General features: G+C 40.9%; 3 protein-coding genes across 5 annotated transcripts; all 3 read left to right on the top strand.

Annotated features, from left to right (window-relative positions):
- The first annotated feature begins 210 nt into the window (after window positions 1–210).
- On the top strand, window positions 211–9,140 carry fam117aa (family with sequence similarity 117 member Aa). 3 transcript variants are annotated; one of them, XM_054740235.2, is made up of 8 exons: window positions 211–490; window positions 1,239–1,369; window positions 4,885–4,980; window positions 5,133–5,246; window positions 5,505–5,621; window positions 5,868–6,093; window positions 6,194–6,380; window positions 8,439–9,140. In XM_054740235.2, exons 1-8 carry the CDS (start codon window positions 358–360, stop codon window positions 8,650–8,652), a joined length of 1,218 nt encoding a protein of 405 aa, XP_054596210.2. In that variant the 5' UTR covers window positions 211–357; the 3' UTR covers window positions 8,653–9,140. The 3 variants fall into 3 exon arrangements, with proteins under 3 accessions (XP_054596210.2, XP_015804264.3, XP_054596211.2); XM_015948778.3 differs by having other exon boundaries at window positions 1,236–1,369; XM_054740236.2 differs by lacking the exons at window positions 211–490; window positions 1,239–1,369 and adding an exon at window positions 4,151–4,466.
- A 1,059-nt stretch (window positions 9,141–10,199) lies between these two features.
- On the top strand, window positions 10,200–14,902 carry slc35b1 (solute carrier family 35 member B1). The gene is made up of 9 exons (XM_015948777.3): window positions 10,200–10,494; window positions 10,879–10,970; window positions 11,260–11,390; window positions 11,494–11,524; window positions 12,110–12,270; window positions 12,374–12,500; window positions 13,739–13,845; window positions 13,977–14,130; window positions 14,263–14,902. Exons 1-9 carry the CDS (start codon window positions 10,370–10,372, stop codon window positions 14,313–14,315), a joined length of 981 nt encoding a protein of 326 aa, XP_015804263.1. The 5' UTR covers window positions 10,200–10,369; the 3' UTR covers window positions 14,316–14,902.
- Window positions 14,903–16,132: 1,230 nt separating this feature from the next.
- ndufa4a (NDUFA4 mitochondrial complex associated a) lies at window positions 16,133–17,810 on the top strand. Its single transcript, XM_015948776.3, has 4 exons — window positions 16,133–16,292; window positions 16,941–17,029; window positions 17,118–17,178; window positions 17,573–17,810. The coding sequence occupies exons 1-4, from the start codon at window positions 16,251–16,253 to the stop codon at window positions 17,627–17,629; spliced, it is 249 nt and encodes an 82-aa protein (XP_015804262.1). The 5' UTR covers window positions 16,133–16,250; the 3' UTR covers window positions 17,630–17,810.
- The last annotated feature ends 559 nt before the right edge of the window (window positions 17,811–18,369 follow it).

The following is an 18,369-nucleotide window of genomic DNA, read 5'->3' as shown; positions in this document are numbered from 1 at the left end:
AAACACGCGCTGCACGAGTTGCAGGTCGGACTGTTGTGTTTCCACTTTGCGCACGAGACAAATAAGCTCCGAAGAGTTTCAGGAGTTCGTGTGTAATCTGTTCTGGAGGAACAACGCCACTCATCTGGATGCTGTGAAACCATCATCTCGTCTTTTTGCCTTTTTTTCTCAACTCCACTCGAGAGTTCAGCTGCGAGGAAAGGAAAATGATGATCACAGAAGGAAGCTCGAATAGTTGGCGCATCAAGGAACTGATGGTTGGATCAGCGCTGCGGATCGTCTGAATGTGTGTAGAACGCTGCAGACACGTAAAGCCGCGAGTTTTTATCCGGTGGGACCAGAGGAGAGGAGAGGGGGATGTCAGGCAGAGGCGGAGGTGGAAGAGCAACCCGGGGGTGCAGCACCCCCAGCCTCCCCAAGCCCCTCAGGGCCACCATTCCCTATCAGCTCCAGAAGAGCTCTGCTCTGCTCTGCAGGGAGCTCAAAACGGGTAAATACACCCACAGAGAACCACATTCACCTCTATCTGCTTCTGATCACTCTGAAATGTTAAAAGGACTGTATTTGATATGGGCTGTAGGGCATTCTAGGGTTCTACAACCCCCCAAGGCTCTTTACAAAAGAGCCATAATATCATGAGAAGTACAGTGTTTGTGTCTAAACAGGTTCAGAATTGACTAATTTTGGGCTGAAGCCTCATGCTAGAAAACAAAACAGCGGTGTAATAACGGAGCAGGTTCAGTTTGACTAATTGTTTCTTTGGCTTGGCTTTGATCTGAAAACTACAATTCCAACACTCTGTGAAAGTTGAGTCAACACTGAAGGTTGTGAACCCTGAAGCACAACGCTCGTCTCATAATGTTATTTGGACGCTCAGCTGCCCCTTTGCACTGTGACCTGAGGGATTTCTGCTGCATGCTTTTGACGCTAACGCAGCTAAAGAGCTCTTTGTTTCTGTTCCTTGACCACATCTGTGGGTTATTTATATGTTCCGTCTGCCCTGAAACGCTGGCTGAAGACAGCAGACTTTGGATGTGCTTTCAGGTTTGTGGTAAATAAACTTGCAGCCTTTGGGGAGTTTTTGGGGGTTGTGCAGCTTGGTGACTCCGCTCCAGGTCAAAGGCATGCTCCTCACCTGCCAGAGGCACTGAAAACTGCATGTGCTCACACACCTCTGCAACAGAAAGAGGTTTTTACATTTTTCATGTAACGTGCACGATTTCTGTTCCCAAAAGCAGCTCGCCCTCCAAAACCCACCATCCGCCGGACGCTTTCTTTGGACACGATCATCGGACCCTATCTGCAGGGGCACTGGCCCAAAGAGGCAGAGAGCACAGCTGCTACCTGCGTCAATGACAAAGCTACTCAGGTAAATCCCAACATGTCAAGAATCCATTCAGATTAGTGATAATGGTTCGCTTGATTAACAAAAAACATGTTGGTAACATAACAGAGCTTCTGCTGCTTCACAAACCCAACTCCCATAAAACCTGTTGCTACGTGTTACAGAGAAGAACCAGCAGACAGGTTTGAGACCCAGTTTTTGTCAGCTCTGCCTCCCGCTGACACCAAGTCTCTATGTAGAGGAGGGGATATCTGATGTTGGCGTTGCAGGTGTCTGGTGGTTCCAGTTTGATGCAGCGAGTGGAAAGCAGCCAACTGGAAACAGTTGTTTTTGTTCTTTAAACTGCTGTTCCTCCCTTGCTCCCCCCTCGCTCCACTGTATGCGGCCCCCAAACTAGTGCACAAAGCCCAGACCAACATCACCAAGCTCCACGTCTTCATCTTCGCTCCTGACACAGTTTAAAACCCGCACGAACCCCCATTTTCCTCCATTGTGAGGAAAAGACCCCTCCTGACCTCATTATAGAGGCACCCCATCCCCCAGTACTCTCCTCAAGCACATTCACACATGCACAGCACCAACCCAGCTCCTTCTGCCAAAGTTCCTCTGCATTTTGTCTACAGCTTTTCCCCTGAGAGTTCAGTTTTTAATGCACGCTACTGCACTTTTTCAGTTCCCGTGTTAGAAAACAAAGTGAGATTTGAGCAAGGATCAGAAATTAACTAATCAACTATGCGCTGATATGGTGATGACGCATCCCATTGCTCCTGCGGATACCCAGTGTAGTTAAAAGTTAAAAAAAAGCACCAAATAAACTGTCAGTGAGTCACATTGGTGACTGAAAACTCTTGCAGACATGTCCACGGGGAGCAGAACCAGTGATAAATGACATAAATGGTCTGAACACGCTCAGCGTTTTGTAAACTTAGCCTGGTTCTGCGAATCACTTTATATGTGTTTCCCATTCAGCCATTCATGAACACACTCTCACACACCAGTGGCAGCAGGACCGCCGCGTAGCTGGCTCGCCTGTTGCTTGCAGCAGCCGGGGTTCAGTGGTTTGCTGAAGGACGTTAGCACGTGTGGAGGAGTTGCAGATCGAACGGTCTGATCGGTGGATGTTTGTATGAAGAAAAAAGAAATGAAAAGGGGTTTTTGGATCAGAGAACCAACATTTTAAAAACTCTCTATCAGCATTTATTAGACAGCATATAGTTGATCTAATTTTGCTGTTATTGGGCTAATTGTGATGACCTTAAAACGAGACCATGTGTCTGTATTAAAAAAGGTTATGAATTAATTTAAATTATTTTTGAAAAAAGTAAAAAATAAATTCCTTGGACTTTTGAGATTAAACTCACAAAAACAAAAAGGTTAAAATAATATATTAAAAAAGCAGTTTTCAGATAAAACATTTAATGTATTTTACTAATTATTTTCAGTGAAATGGTTATGTCACGTTCCATTTAGGGACGTCCAAACTTATCGGCCTACCATTATTATTGGTCGATGTTGGCATTGAAATGAGAAATCGGAAATGATCAGTCGCGGTTTTTACTTTATTAATGACCAACCCTTTACACACCATGCACATATTACACATCAAACTCTTCAGCTACTTCTCTTCTCACTCAACATGTAAAAATATGACAGATCCCAAGTATAGATTTTGAGATATTTCTGTTTGTTTGCCACTTGTTGACGAACTTAAATTGAAAAAGTTATATAATGTTTAAAGGTTAAAGCTGCGATGGCAAATTTGGAAAACGAATCTGCTTAAAACAGTTTTTTTCCTCTTAACATCACTCTAACAAAACATAGCTATAAATATATTGTGGAGATTTAAAAAAATGAAAAAAATTATTTAATAAAGTTGTTCTCTTGCATTTGTCTAAAAACCTGCACCAGTAACACGTTTTGGACCAAAAGCCACGATTGGACCACCCGTTTGTCACTTCCCTGGGCCCTCCATTCATCACACACTCACACATTTAGCAACAGAACCCTACTGGTGTGAGAGGTTGGCGGCTCAGTAACATCAGAGAAGGAGAAACAGCCGGCTGCTACCACTTCAACTTTAGGATAAAACTACCAGAGTCCCAAAAAGAAAAACACCATTAAAATTCATGGACAAGAAAAAACGTTTGGACCTAGAAAATGGGGACTGGTGTTTAGCGCTCTCTCGTTTCCTCCGGCATCACGGGAATATGGTTCTGGTGGACGTGGGTCTAGGGAAGATACCCGAGGGGAGGGGTGAGCGTTTTCTGACCGTGTTTGTTCTGTAGATTTGCTAACAGCTTTAAGTATGCATGATAGGAGGGATGTGATGTTATACCTAAATATAACTATTGGCATTACACATTAAAATTACAGGACACAAAACAGTTAAAAGAATGGAAATGAACTCAAGCAGAAGCTTTGATGTGATTTTAAGCTCCAGTTGGGAAATCGGTCTTTCCAACATCAAATTAATAAAATGTTGGATTTCAGTGTTTGACAGGAAAAAGTCAAAAGTGGCGGTCATTAGCCCTGCAGACCAAATGCTTAGAATCTTTTTATAGGTTAGTGTCCCACGATGCACTGCTTGTGTTTTGAGGAGGGTGGGGCTGTTAGATTTAGATGATTGGGGGGGGGGGGGGTTGATAGCTGTAACTCTATACCAATACCATATGACTGACTCATGCTGTGCGGTGACTTATTTAGCTGAGAATTGGACATTTGAGCCAACTGCACCAGAGACGTGTCTGTTTTTATTTTGCTGAAGGCACCGGTAGACCCTGTGAAGTTAGAGTTAAGGTTAAGCTGAAAGCTGGAGACAAGGTTGAGTTTCTTGGGACAGAAAGCTCCCGTGTGATCCTGCTGCTGCGGAGAGAGAGAGAGCTGTATGACTTCATGTGTCACCAGCTGAAACCAGCTAGTGAAAATGGACGCTGCTGAGTGGGTCACTTTGTGCGGGGAGTAGAGGACAGGGATCGTGGCGGTACCGGGACTTCAATTATCCAGTCCTATTGATTAACTGGGGATCGTTCTGAAGATGAATGACACATCGGATTCTCCTAACTTACAGACAGCTCTGATCAACCACCATGGCAGAAGATCAAGAGTCAACGTGAAGAAATTGGTACGATTATCTAGGTGGCTTAAGAGGTGCTCACCTGTTGGCTGTTTGTCCTCCACAGTTTGTGACTTTGTGAATAATAGTAAAATATAAGTGCAGTGAGGTGTTGAATTCCTATTTATAGCCTTTTGGATGGTGTGGTTTGGGTGGAAGAGGGGCTGTTTCGCAGCTCCTGGTGGTTTCTTGTTGCCTTCCTCTGTACAGCTGTTGGGAGGCAGGTGTTCAAGACAGCTGTGGAGCTTTACTTGTGTGTGGTGCCCTAAAGAAGTGTCAGGAGTTTGCTGGCTCAGAAAAAGGAAAGTTCCACTAAATGGTTGATGCTGCTGCTGACCTTTGGACCCAGAGCCAAACGTGTCCCTTTTGACAGAAAAAAAAAACACAGGATCCTTTATTCACGCGTCTGTGATGTGTGTTTTCATAGACTCCAAGTTCCTGGGCAGAGGACACTCGTGGAAGGAGAAGTGCTGGTGGCCACAAGCGCTCTGCATCTTGGGGCAGCGCAGAGCACCTAAAGGAGGTAAGTATACACTCCAAAGAATTTAATAATGATCTGTTTCTCACTCAAACTCACAGCCGTCTCCAGCTGTTAGCTCCAAATATTTACAGCACCAAAGAGCAGAATAAACAACCCTGAGTCCTAAATCATTTTCATCTCGACTCTGCCCTCAGGTGGCCAAGCTGAGGCACCAGCTGCAAAAGCGTTCCCGAAATGCACCGCCCTCCGCTGGATATGAGCTCCAACACCACCCCCTGCCAGCAGGACATGCAGCAGGAACCACCCAGGTAACCATTCACACCTTTTGTCGTGATTATACCAACGTGGAAAGATTGCAAACACCAAGAAACAAGGTACGACTCGAGATTTTTGTTCAGTGAATTTTCTTTTTATAGCACCAAGTCTCTTGAGTGGCGGCCGTTCTCTCACAATGATGATGTGAAACCTCCATTACATCCCGTTTAATTACGTGCTGACACCAAAGCACAAACGAGCTCCTGAGAAGAATCAGATGTTGTCTAACTGTGCTTGTCGTGCCTCTGCAGACGATGTCCATGACGCCTCTGAACAGACTCGCCCCGCGGCTCAGGAGGAGTATTGAGGGCCTCAGCTTGGAGTTGGAGGAAGTGTTTGTGTCAGAGAACGCAGATGATCAGCATGAGGTCAGAGCAACCATAAAGAAAACAAAAATAAAAGCATTTTTGTTTTTCCTTGAATATGCTTGCAGTGGGTGCATAAATTACACATTATTTAATAAAATGTATTATTGTTTTGTATGCATCATCTCACATACATTACACAGATAATTAATTTTTTTTAATCAAAATGGACAATTGTTTATTACATCAGCAGGAAAATCCAAACTTTTGGCCTTTCCTTGTATCGTTTTTTATTGTTTCCTCTTTTAGATTTTGGATATCCCAGATGGCCACAGAGCTCCGGTCCCCATTCCGAGATGCAGCAGTGGTTCTCAAAGCGAGCCCTCACCTGGACCGTTGGATCCTTCCCTCCTCTCTCCCTCCCAGTCTCCGTATCCTCTTGAGTCATCAATTGTGTCACCTTCAGGTTCCCCTCGTCCTCTGAGTTCATCCCTTTTGTCTCCCCCTCACTCACCCTCTTCCATGGGAGTCTCAGGTTAGCCGTCTCTACGGTGATGTCCTCTTTAACTATGAAGCCCGTGTTAAGGTTCCTACTGTGCAGGTTCTAGTGCTGATACCTCTGTCCATCTGTGCAGACCCTGTGGACTGTGAAACCTCTTGTCCTTCTCCGTCTACATCACTTCCTTCGTTTGCTCTGGAACTTCCTGTGCTGCAGCCCTGCTCTTCCTCCCCTCGTCCCAACAAAACCTTCTCCTTCCAGCGTCAGCCACCAGAAGCCTGTGAGCGAGTTCGAGTGTGCGAGGAAGCAACGCATGTGGTTAGGTGAATTAGATTTGCTGTGATGCCACACCAAAGCACGCACAAGTTCAAACGGTGCAAAAAAAGATGTTAGAAGAGATTCAATTCATGTTCAAATCAAAACAAAAAGGCACATTTATTCGTAACGACATATAAAAACACCAATTTTCAGTCACAGATCAGCAGAAAAAAAAATCTTTGCTCTCTCTATTTTGTAAAACACATTGTGCACCATTTTTTCAGCTCAATTAGCAACTTGCTATAATAATAGGAATTACAGAGAGGTCCGATTCCTGATTCAATGTTAAAACGGCTTGCCCTATTAAGATATGCTCACTCCCTGCCCGTCCTGTTTTCACTCATTTCCCTAACCTTCTGAAGCACTGTTTATTTTTCTTTCCTCCACTTTCACAGATTTGTCCTAGGGGTGGGTGATTTGAAAAAAAAAAAAAAAAAAAAAAATATATATATATATATATATATATATATATATATATATATATCACAATTTTGTTTTTGCAAAATCACGATCACAAGTTTATCGCACTTTTTAATTTCCCTAATTCAGATGTTTTGGAACACGGTGGAACACGGGTGGCCAATAGTTGTAATGTTTTTACCTCTACCAGTAATAAAGACGGTGGCTGGATCTGGGCCACATTTTCACTAGAGTCTGCTATCATACGTGAGCATTCGTAGGTACACAGATGGTGCTGAGAGTGATGGAGAAGAGGTAACAACTCTTTGGGGCTTCAGGGAGGAGATGTTTGATTCAGGACCAGGAGGACAACAAACTTGGGTTCAGCAGTTTGTGAATATAACGTCTGTTATGATGGTGCTGAATGTTGAGCTGAAATTGATAACAGCGCCCTCACGTAGCACTTTTAATTTTCCAGGCAACTCAACGCAGCGTGGCCACTCTGATGTGTCCTCAGTAGATCCATAGGCTGTTGAGGTCAAAGGTGGAGGACCAGTTTGTCAAAACACCTAAATATTACTGGTGTGAATGCAACTGGTTTGGCGGACTTCTGAGTGGAGCGACTGCTTGTGTCACAGTGATGTTAAAAAACTACTCGAATTCCTCAGCCAGCTGGTCAGTACACGCCTGGAGTGCTAGACCATCTGGTCTAGTGGCTTTCTTTGGGTTCGCTGACCTCGGCGCACAGAGCACCTCATGTTTGGCTATTCCAGTGGAGTGATGTCAGAGTTGTGTGGAGGCCAATAAAGAAAGTATATTTTACTTTAGCCTCAAACTTGAGAAAGAAGCAGTGAAGCTCGTCAGCTATCACTAGACCGTACTGAATGTTTGGCAGATTGAACCCAAACAGTTAAAAAAAAAAAGGGGGGGGGGGGGGGGGGGGGGGGGTTGGCTGGACCACAGTAAGAAGTTGTACATACCTTTTTGTTTGAGAAATCTGCAATCTGATTTTTTTGTTTTTGGAAATGTACAAAATAGTGGTTAAAACTTTTGTTATGATTTGGGATTTTTTAAAGGTGAAATTCTCTAAGAAACAAATAATATCAGTTCTGAGTTTCACATGCAGGCAGAACATGAAACTAGTCTTCTGCCCATATTTCCTGCATTAGCCATTGAAAGAAAATAGATAGGAAAATACCCAAGTCAAAAAAAAAAGTCACGTCACACTGCAAACACAAATTCATGGACTCACCCATTTTGGCTCATAAAAGAGAGGGCTGTTGTTGATTTAGTGTCCAGGAGAGGGCTGAGTGTGTCTAGGCTAGTAAAAGCTAACCGCTAGCTGAACTCTTTCAGGCTTGTGTTATTTGTGGATAACATCAACGTTGCACAGCAAATGGACCCTGTGGGAAAGTGGTATTGCTGTTAGCCAATCAGAGACGAGTTGTTCAAATATCACGAATAATGAGTGAGACTCCAAATCCTGACTTTTTCGGCCCCCCACTCTGCTGGATAACTTCAACTTCCTGTAACATGATTGCCAGAGTTTTTCCCCCCCCCCACAGAGTTTGACTCACGAGTCATTCACTCATACTAGAGACCACAGTAGATTTATAGAAATAACAAGATTAGCTAAGCCCACTTCAATGTCTCTTTATTTCCAGGTCTGCTTGCCAAGATGAACCTCTCCTCCAGCCATCCTGCCCAGACCCCAATAAAGTGAACTTTACCCCCCATGGAGGCTCTGCTTTCTGCCCCGTCAGCCTCCTGAAACCACTGCTGCCCTCCATGGACCTCCTCTTCCGTGGCCTGTCAGTGTCTCCGGTCACTGGCTGCTCTGGTCAGGCCTCTCCTACCAGGCACCTGGGCATGCAGTAGGTGGGTCTACAAACGGCGTCTTTCAGGACTAAATGACATTGCACTGCCAGGACCTGAACAACATGGGGACGTTTTATATGCAGCATGACAATGACCAGTGTCTCATCACTGTCCACCTGTGATCATAAGACTGTGTGACTGAGCATTTGTTGGTAGCATACTCTTGAATAAGTGTTGCCTAAAATGAAGCTTGTTTGATCATTTCTGCCTACGAGGTGGTTTGATTCAGGGGATTTAACCCCACCAGCACTTATTCTGTGCTAGATTTCCCCTACAGGAGACGGACTAGACTAGCTGCCAAGGCCTTAGAAAATGCTGAAATATTTGAGTTTTTGTCTTGTGCTTTCATGAACTAACTAGTTTTAGTGTTTATACAATCTGACACAGGTGTTTGAAAAGCCAAGACGCTTACAACTCATGCTGACACAAATATTACTATTGATCATAACTCAGCATAATGTTACAGGATTAAAACATGAAAAAAGAAATTACTAAATTTCCTTAAGTCTGTTGGATATAAAGAAATGTTTTTTGGCTTATAGTTTATGATGCCTTACTTTTCTAAAAATGTTACTGGGAAGATATTTATTTTTGTAATTTTGTAAGGAGTTACTTTTATGTATTTCCTGAAGAAATCGTCAACTTGGTTTGTTTATTACAAACAGTAATAATTTTTATAGCTTTACTTGCCAGGTAATACCGCAACCAAACTCTGTTTTGTTGGGTCATTATTACAGCCCGGGTTCCGATCACAAAGTGTCAATTAAGAATTGCTTTTTATCATTTTAAAAGCAAAAACACCAGATCTGTGGGAATATTTCAGTGTAATAAATACAACTTTGACCTACATGAAAATATTTTAGTGGTGGTGATTTAGTCCTTTTGTTTGGCAACAACATATTTCTTATATTTTACAGTCTGACTTGTCTGGTTAATCCTGCACTTGACACGTGGATTTACGTTTCAAACATCAGCGCCACCTGCTTCTTAGAAATCTGCTTTGTGATTGGTTCTTTACTGCCTTACATGGACCAATAAATTTAATCCACATCCGAGGACGACTGAAAGGTATGCGACAACTTCCAGGAAAGACCACACATCCCCTGGACGTTTAACTAAATACGAAGCACTTTTCAAAGGCTATTCGAGCTGAATGAAAAAAAATAATAACAGCTTGTTTTGCTAGGGAAATTGAAGTTGTTAAATTAGAATAGAGTTAAGTAACACTTATTTATTATCAGTGTTTACGTTCTTAAACTAGGATTAAAATTCAGGCGCAACTTACACACCCCGGGGTCCTTGTGCAGATTTTTTTCAGCCGGTTTTTTTTTCAGGTTCTAAACATAAATACTGAACGAAAACACGTACTGTACAGACTATTACACCTTTTCAGCGTTTTATCGGTCTGCCATGAGTTTTTGAGAGGAAAATATCTAAAAATGTCAACAATGGCGTGATACTTTGTTACCTTTGCTTCTCTAGTCCAGTTAGACACCGGTTTAAATCGGTTTTATAATTAGGATCACCGAGTGCAAAACAGTGATTTGACCTCATAGCATCAAAATCTTCAGCTGCTGGACAAAATCCAAGTCCGCGTGAACAGACGAGCACCTATCTCGGGCTCGTGCTACCGGTTATAGTGGAGCGGGACGCCGGTGTGAGAGGCGCGGGGAGCGGAGCGGTGTCGGTTCTCGTACCCGGGCTGGTGGAGGATATCATGGCTGCGGGAAAGGGAGCTGGGAAGCCCGCGTCGCTGTGGGACAATATGCGGATAAGGTTCATCGTTTGCTTCCTTGGAGTCTTCGTTTGCTATTTTTATTACGGGATACTGCAGGAAACAATGTAAGTAGCTAAGCGTGTGGGCTAAACAACGATTCTGGAGCTCGCTAGTCCTCCAATTTACAATCCTCCAACCCTTTAAACAAGCTCTAAATGCACCACAGAACGTAATAAATTATATTAATAACGTCCTAAAGGTTATCCAACTACATAGTCACACACAGTCATGAAAATATGGTATTTTCTGTTGGTGTCAAGGATCTGGTTTCATACGTGCCCGTTGACTGCAGTGAAGCAGCCATTGTTATTAAACAATACTTACAGCTTTTCTTCTCTAATTTCAACAGTTCAGTCTTTGAACCTGCCAAATATTCACTGAAACGGTCAGTGACGTATTTGCTGTGACTTTGACATTGTGTGCTAAACAGCAGTTCTATCCCTCTGCAGCACTCGGGGTGATTATGGAGGAGAGAAATTCACATTCGCCCGTACTTTAGTCTTCATCCAGTGCATCATCAGTGCTATTTTTGCTAAACTCTGTGAGTATGAGCTTGAAATGCAGACCTCACCTTTATTTTATTTGCTTCTTCCAGTTCCCTCTCAAATGGTTTTATGTTATTGTATGTTTTGTATTGTTTCATTCAACAGCATATGTTTATCGTATTCCTCATTAAAAAAATTGTATGCACCAGGAATATGGGGGAGTGCATATGCAATTTCATGTTTTCGATGGTTTGAGATAAATAAATAAATAAAAATAAAAAATTGTCCTTATGTTGTGGCTCGCTGATGTATGTTTTTTTAAATAATGTGTATCTTTATTGTCAGTAATCCAGTGTTTTGAGAGCTCCAAACCAGATCACACTACGAACTGGCTATATGGTTTGTGTTCTCTCTCTTATCTTGGAGCCATGGTGTCCAGCAACTCGGCACTTCTGTACGTCAACTACCCCACACAGGTGTGTGCTTTTAAAAGGAGCATCATTAATTCATTTAGACTAATGTGGATTTGTATATAAGCATTTATGCACAGATATTAACAAAATTCTCTTGTTTTTATAGGTGCTGGGGAAGTCCTGCAAGCCCATACCAGGTAAATCTCATCTAACTTTTAGTCAGTGTTCTATTTCGAACATCAAAAACATACTCTGTTTAAACTGCTGCTCATCTGCTTCTTTATGCAGGGATAAAAGTTGAATCACTTGGGAAACAAATACTTTAAAACACTTGTGTGATGCTCATGTCTTCTGTGAGCGTTTTTTACTCATTACAAGTAGTAATCATAATCACTGGTTCTGTCAGCCTTCATTTAAAAACAAAACAAAACAAAACAAAAAAAGGCTCAAATTTTAGGCTTTTCAGTGGTTCCTTTTTCAACATTGACCAACTTTACTCAAACTCCCCAGCATCCCAACTCTGTTTTTAAGTTTAAGCTCATTAAATGTGCCCTTGATCATTTAGAAAAGGTTTTTCTCAAACTCAGATCTGAGACATCGTGTTATGGGTTACATGATGACTGAAGGTTATATCCTGTCCCTCGTAGCTTTGTTATCTCTTGTTGCATTCAAAGCACACACTTCACTCTGTCCCATATGCTTCACTCTCAGGGTTAAACGGCCTAGTTCTGTATTAAAGTAAAATCCACATGATCCACCATTTTTTTTTCTTCTTGTTGCAGTGATGATTCTCGGCGTAACGATACTAAGGAAGAAATATCCCCTGGCTAAGTACCTGTGTGTGCTGCTGATCGTGAGTGGTGTTGCTCTCTTTCTCTACAAACCCAACAACGGCTCAGCTGTGACTGATGACCATATTTTTGGCTTTGGAGAGATTCTGCTTGTGAGGTTTTTTTTGTCTCACTGATTGTCACACGTATCTGCCTTTTGTTGAGGTCACTGTGACCTCTCTGTTCTCACGTCTCGCTTGTTCGTCTCTGCTACAGCTGGTCTCTCTGACACTGGACGGCCTGACTGGTGTGGCCCAGGACCACATGAGGGCTCGCTTTCAGACCAGTGCCAACCACATGATGCTCAATATCAACATGTGGTCCATTCTGATACTGGGATTAGGTGAGTCCTCTTGTTTTTTTTATTTTCCTTTTGCCTTAGTCACATCAAATGAATTAATCACCTCTCTGATTTCTGTGAAAGAACAGACACTAATGAGCAGAATCACCTTGGAATGCTTAAGAACTACCAACATCAAACAGAAGCATTTCCTGCTCATATTTACATTTTTCAAAAGAAAAACATTTTGAAATTAAGCTTTTATAATTTCTTCTAACAATTTAACAATGATAGAATAAATGTATTATTTGCACTTAGGCCTAAATAGTTACCATTTCCCAAATATGACGAGTTCCGTTAACATGTTGCTTTTTCACTCATTTGCAACAATTTTGCATCATCAAAATGATGTTGCTGTTGATGCAATGGGCTGTTTTCTAAAAGCCAACGCCAGTTAACTTGTTCAACTTTGTAACGACAGAGTGAATCAACTCTGGGACGAGTTTTGCTTTGATCTACGGTGATTTATATAAATAAAAACAAACCAAAAGCAGCAGCATTTGATGCTGAAAATGAGCCCAATATCTGTGCAGCCAAATCTCATTAACTCAGTCAAGGCAAAGTGTTGAGTTTTATCGTTAAAAAGACAGGAAATCCTGCAGATCAAAGCCCTCGGTTCTGTGAAGAGATAACTATAATATGCTGAAGAGCAACACAGATAAAACAAACTGTTTTAATGATGAGCTTTTTAAACTTGGTCACTAATAAGCTGCAAGTTAAGGATCAGAAGGTCACAGTCGGGATGAGAAATGAGGCTTTTCCTCCTTAAACCGACTAACCAGCTGAATGATATCTCGGAGTCATTTTCCATCATTAATCAGTGTTTGCCTCTTTTTTCAGTTAAAGTGTGTTAGAAAATTATTCTTTAGGTTTCACAACAACCTTGATTTCCCCAAAAGTGCAGTTCGAGTCCAAGTTTAGTATTTTTCTTCCCTTAAAGCAAGTAACGGTATCCTTAGTATGAGGAAGAGTTTCCTCCTAATGCTTTTTGGAGACAGGTCCTGCAGGTTTAGCCAATGCCTTACCCCCCCCCCCCCCCCCCCCTCTCACACACACACGTGTTTGACTGTTGTTATCCAATTAAACCACATGGGGGTGCTGTGCACTTGGTTCGTGAACCCCGAACCCAGATGATATTTTTCCTCCTCACATTTTAAAATTATGTTGTGACATTCTAATCAATACCAGGCTTTATTTATATTTTTTAATGGCATTGATTTTCTGTCTTTCTCCACCTTCAGCTGTGTTGTGGACCGGAGAAGTGTGGAAGTTCCTGACTTTTGCTGAACACCACCCGAGCATCTTCTACAACATTCTTTTGTTTGGTTTGACCAGTGCTTTGGGTCAGGTGGGTGGAGGAGACAAAGGGGGGATGAGGTCATTCAAAGAATTTTAAAAGTCCTATGCCATGTTTGATAATAACATGCATCGTTTTAATTAAAGATATATGATGATTGCTTACTTTCATTGCTTTGTCAGACCTTCATCTTTATGACTGTCGTGTACTTTGGACCTCTGACCTGCTCCATTGTCACCACCACAAGGAAGTTCTTCACCATTCTCGGCTCTGTTATTTTGTTTGGTAACGTCATGAGTGGGATGCAATGGCTCGGCACCATCCTGGTGTTCCTTGGTGAGATTTGGTTTTACTTAGGCTCTTAGTTCTCTGTGGATGTATTGCTTTGGTGGTTTTTTTATATCAATTTATTCAGTGGTGTGTAAGTCCCTTAGATCATTGTTAACATCTCTGGATTTCTCACTTCAGGTCTTGGTTTGGATGCAAAGTTTGGAAAAGCCCCAAAGAAAACCACACACTAAGAAACTTGCAGCACACAGGAGCAACAAGTGAACACTGCAAGAAAAACTCTTACTAGAATCCTATTTCCAGAAGATCTCGTATCCAGAATAACTGCTTGTTTTGTTAAATAGTGGTCTCATATTTAACTGTTCTTAAGAGACAGTTTGTTTTCAACTTTGATTTGTTAGCTGATGAGCTGAAGAGACGTGTGATACATCGGATCAAGCCCAGAGGGAACTGTGATGAGCCATCACCATGCCAACCACAAGCCTCTAAATGTATGTGGAAGAATTAAACTGGCTGTTCCACACAGATTGTACAACTGAATCCAGCTGACTTAAGCTCAACCTCTGAACATCTGTATGAGTTAAGTAGGCCTACAAATACATTTCCAGCATTGAACTAAAAAGAAAGTTTTACAAATCCAGTCTCGAATGTGTGCAACCATCACATTTTGTTTATTACTTTGAAAACAGCAAAGTCTGTTGTTGGAAGAAATGTAAACAGTTGTATGTAGCCTGTTTGTCCAGTCTTACTATTATATTGTTTCTACTTTTATTTTCTTAAAACAACAAAAAAACCTTACCATAAAGGGACATTCTTATAATCTGTTGTGGTTTTCATTTTTTCCATTTTAACTCCTTTTAAACTTGCTTTACATCAGTTATGAATCTAAATCATGATTATCTGTATTATTATATGAAGAAAACACCTTTGCATTAATAGTGAGGTTATTGATAGTTCGGCTGGCTTGGTTTAGAGCTACTGATACATGACCAGCTCTGACGGTCAGTCTAAAAGATCTCACATGCTGCACAGACTATAGATCAAACACTAGGAATGTAAGAAAATATCGATATAGCAATATATCGCAATATTTTTTCCTGTGATATATCGATGTTCAAAAGCTGTGTATCAATTTTTTTGGAAGAATTTATGTGCAAACATTTGTGTACTTTCTTTTCTTTTGGTGCAAATCAAATGCCGTCTGCTAGTCAGCAGTAGTGTGAATGGAGTTTGTTTCCACCACTGAAATGTTAATCCCTCTATTATGGTTCAGATACCTCATGTTAATCATGTTAAGTATCAGTTTGGACCATTTATTGAATTGTCCTACAATAATTTTAGTCTAAAAAAATCGCTAATATTGTCCGGCTGAATGTATTGCAATATATCGTCATATATCGTATTGTCTCCCCTGTATCGTGATAAGTATCGTATCACCAGAATTTCACCAATACACATCCCTATTAAACACACTACTGTAATAATTAAAATATACTTGGACTAAGCAAATTCTAACCAATAATGTTAATTTCCGTTACTATACATAGAAGACTGATAACAAAACATCTAGGATGCAATCTTAAGGGTAGGGAAGGAAAAAAAGCCCTTAGCTAACCCGCATAAACAAATTAAAAGAAAACTTATTTAGAAATACATAAACTTTTAAACTAAAATTCAAAAGCAGAAATATTCTAACAATTTAACAAGACGTTAAAATACTTATAATGTGTTCGAAAAAAATCTAATTTATTCAATATTGTAGACGTTTAAAATGGGATTAAAAAAAATACCTGAACATCAATTTACCGTGGGAGCAGGGACTCGTTTAGAGCAGAGAGGCAGCGCCATGTATTTAAGTCACTAATTTTGCCAGAGTAAAATACTACATTAAAATAAAAATTGAAGCGACATAAAATCATATTATTAAATCTAACGACTTTCCTCAATATTTATTACCATCAGAAGAAATAACTGTTTTTCATAATGTGTATAGTAACAAAAATTATTTATTCAAAATCCCAAGTTTTATCAGGCACTATGCGTAGCTTCCTACGTGGTTTTATGTCTTTTCTTCCGCCCCCAACCTCACAGATTAAGTTGCGCATCGTTTTGGGAAATATCTGCGTGTAATATTTTTCTCACACAAATCGACCTCTTCAGGTGCCAGAATGCTCGCCATTGTTCGGAAACAGTTAAGGAGCCATCCAGCTGTAAGTACACACGCATTTTATTCAGTGAACACTCGTTTTCCACGATTCGTTCTCAAACGGGGGCCGTGAACATTTTGTTGCGTTGCTAATTTAGCTTAGCTGGACAGGTTAGCAACGCTAACCGATCATGTGACCGCATATGAATGTTATCTATTAAAATTACGCATAACATTGCATAACGTTGCACTTTAATAACCTATCCGCTAACCAGTAGAGGCTCGTTTTAGCTGCATTTATGGGCTAAAGTCGGTTGTGTAAAAATCTATTTCCTAACAGCTACATGCGTAGCTAAATGTTGTAGAAACCTACTGTTTCTATGGAAGTTGTAACCTTCCTTTTAATATGTTCAAGGCTGCTCATCGTTTTACTTAAACTAATGTTTAATTAGTGTAAACAATAATACTGTTGTTACTGATGATAAACTGCGCACATGGCGAATAGGCCTTTTTAAATGTAGGACACAAACTCTCAAGGACAAATACTCCGGGTTGTGTGTTTGGCTTCTTGTCAGAGACTCCAGTCTGTTGACAAACCTGCAATCCTATTTGTGTGGTTATGTGTTGTAAATTGTGTTATATGATTTAAATTTAGTACTCTTCTTTTGCAATTTAACACTGGTATTAATGATTTCTGTTTGTTGTGTTTTAGCTGATTCCCCTTTTCTTCTTCATTGGTGGAGGAGCAACCATGTCCATGCTGTACCTGGCTCGGCTGGCCTTGAGAAACCCTGATGTTTGGTGAGAATTCTGTGGGGCAACCAAAATAATTAACTAGGCTCAAGTTGCACTCATGACCTTCTAACTGATGTTTTGTTGCTCCCTGCAGTTGGGATCGCAAGAACAACTCTGAGCCCTGGAACAAAATGAGTCCAACTGATCAGTACAAGGTATGTGTAGTGCCATGCAAGTAAAATTCACACTAATTATAATGTTTTGATGTGTTAATTCTCTGGAGTAACAGTACAGGTTATATATTTGCTCTTTCATGAATCTTTGCCAGCGGCGCTGCAAATCTGTAGATAAGCCTTTCAACGGGATTGATCAAAGTGCCTAATCTGGTTAATGCTGACCAGTGCTAACAAATCTGATAAACTCATTAACTGCTGAAGCCTGATCAAAAATAGTTTTTCTACAAAAAGGGAAGCTATATTTAAAAGTAACTGGAGTAATGTTCATAATTTATGTAATTTTGTGGAGTTGTCTCTGAACAAGCTGTAAAAACTTATTTTTTGTATTTTCTGTGAGATGTGCTTGTTTGAGCTAAAACTTGTTTGTCCTTAGTTCTTTACAGTAAACATGGACTACAGCAAACTGAAGAAGGACCGGCCAGATTTCTAAAGATCAACAAGAAGCCCAGCCGTCGGTTAAACTGCACAAATGATCCCACGGTGAACAGGATCTGAGAATTAGAAGCTAAATCCGCACAGCTCATATTTAAGCTTCTTCATTAAACCCATGGCTTTTGAGACTGATCATTTATTTTCATTTGTTTATTCAAATAAAGAGTTTTCCAACTCCATTCAGAGTAAAACCATCTCATTTTGCATCGTGTTGCTCTTGAGCATGCTGCACAAACTTATGACATCACTTTTCACACTTTTCTGTTTGTGCTTGTATTTATTTGCACCATGCTTTGCTAATTACATCTTATGCTTTGCTTTCACCCTAATTAACATTTGCCCTATCTTACCCCTGCTACTATTTACACAAATCTTGGCTTTTATCTAAATTTTTATCAGGATGAAAAAGATTAGACTTGAAATTGACTCCATCTCAACGCTAGGTTCCCTCTGGTGGAAGCTGTGCCTATAGGGAACACAAGATGTGATCAGAGAAAAATAATTTTTAGTTTTAACATGTATAAACTTTGCATTAGTGTCTCAAACTTGTCAGCTTCAGTTACTCTTAATGCAAAAACTTGACATGTTGCAAAGCCGCATGTTTGTATGATACAGAGACGTCAGGATGTGGGATTTTGGAAGTGCTTTTTTTCTTAAAAGGACGTTATCTCCCTCAGCCAGATGACTTTGTAAATGTCACAGGGTCGTGTTGTTCCTTCTGCAGCTTGGAGAGGCGTC

This window comes from Nothobranchius furzeri, chromosome 5 (genome assembly GCF_043380555.1).
Source record: "Nothobranchius furzeri strain GRZ-AD chromosome 5, NfurGRZ-RIMD1, whole genome shotgun sequence".
Taxonomy (NCBI): domain Eukaryota; kingdom Metazoa; phylum Chordata; class Actinopteri; order Cyprinodontiformes; family Nothobranchiidae; genus Nothobranchius; species Nothobranchius furzeri.
This window is presented reverse-complemented; position numbering and strand designations above follow the sequence as displayed.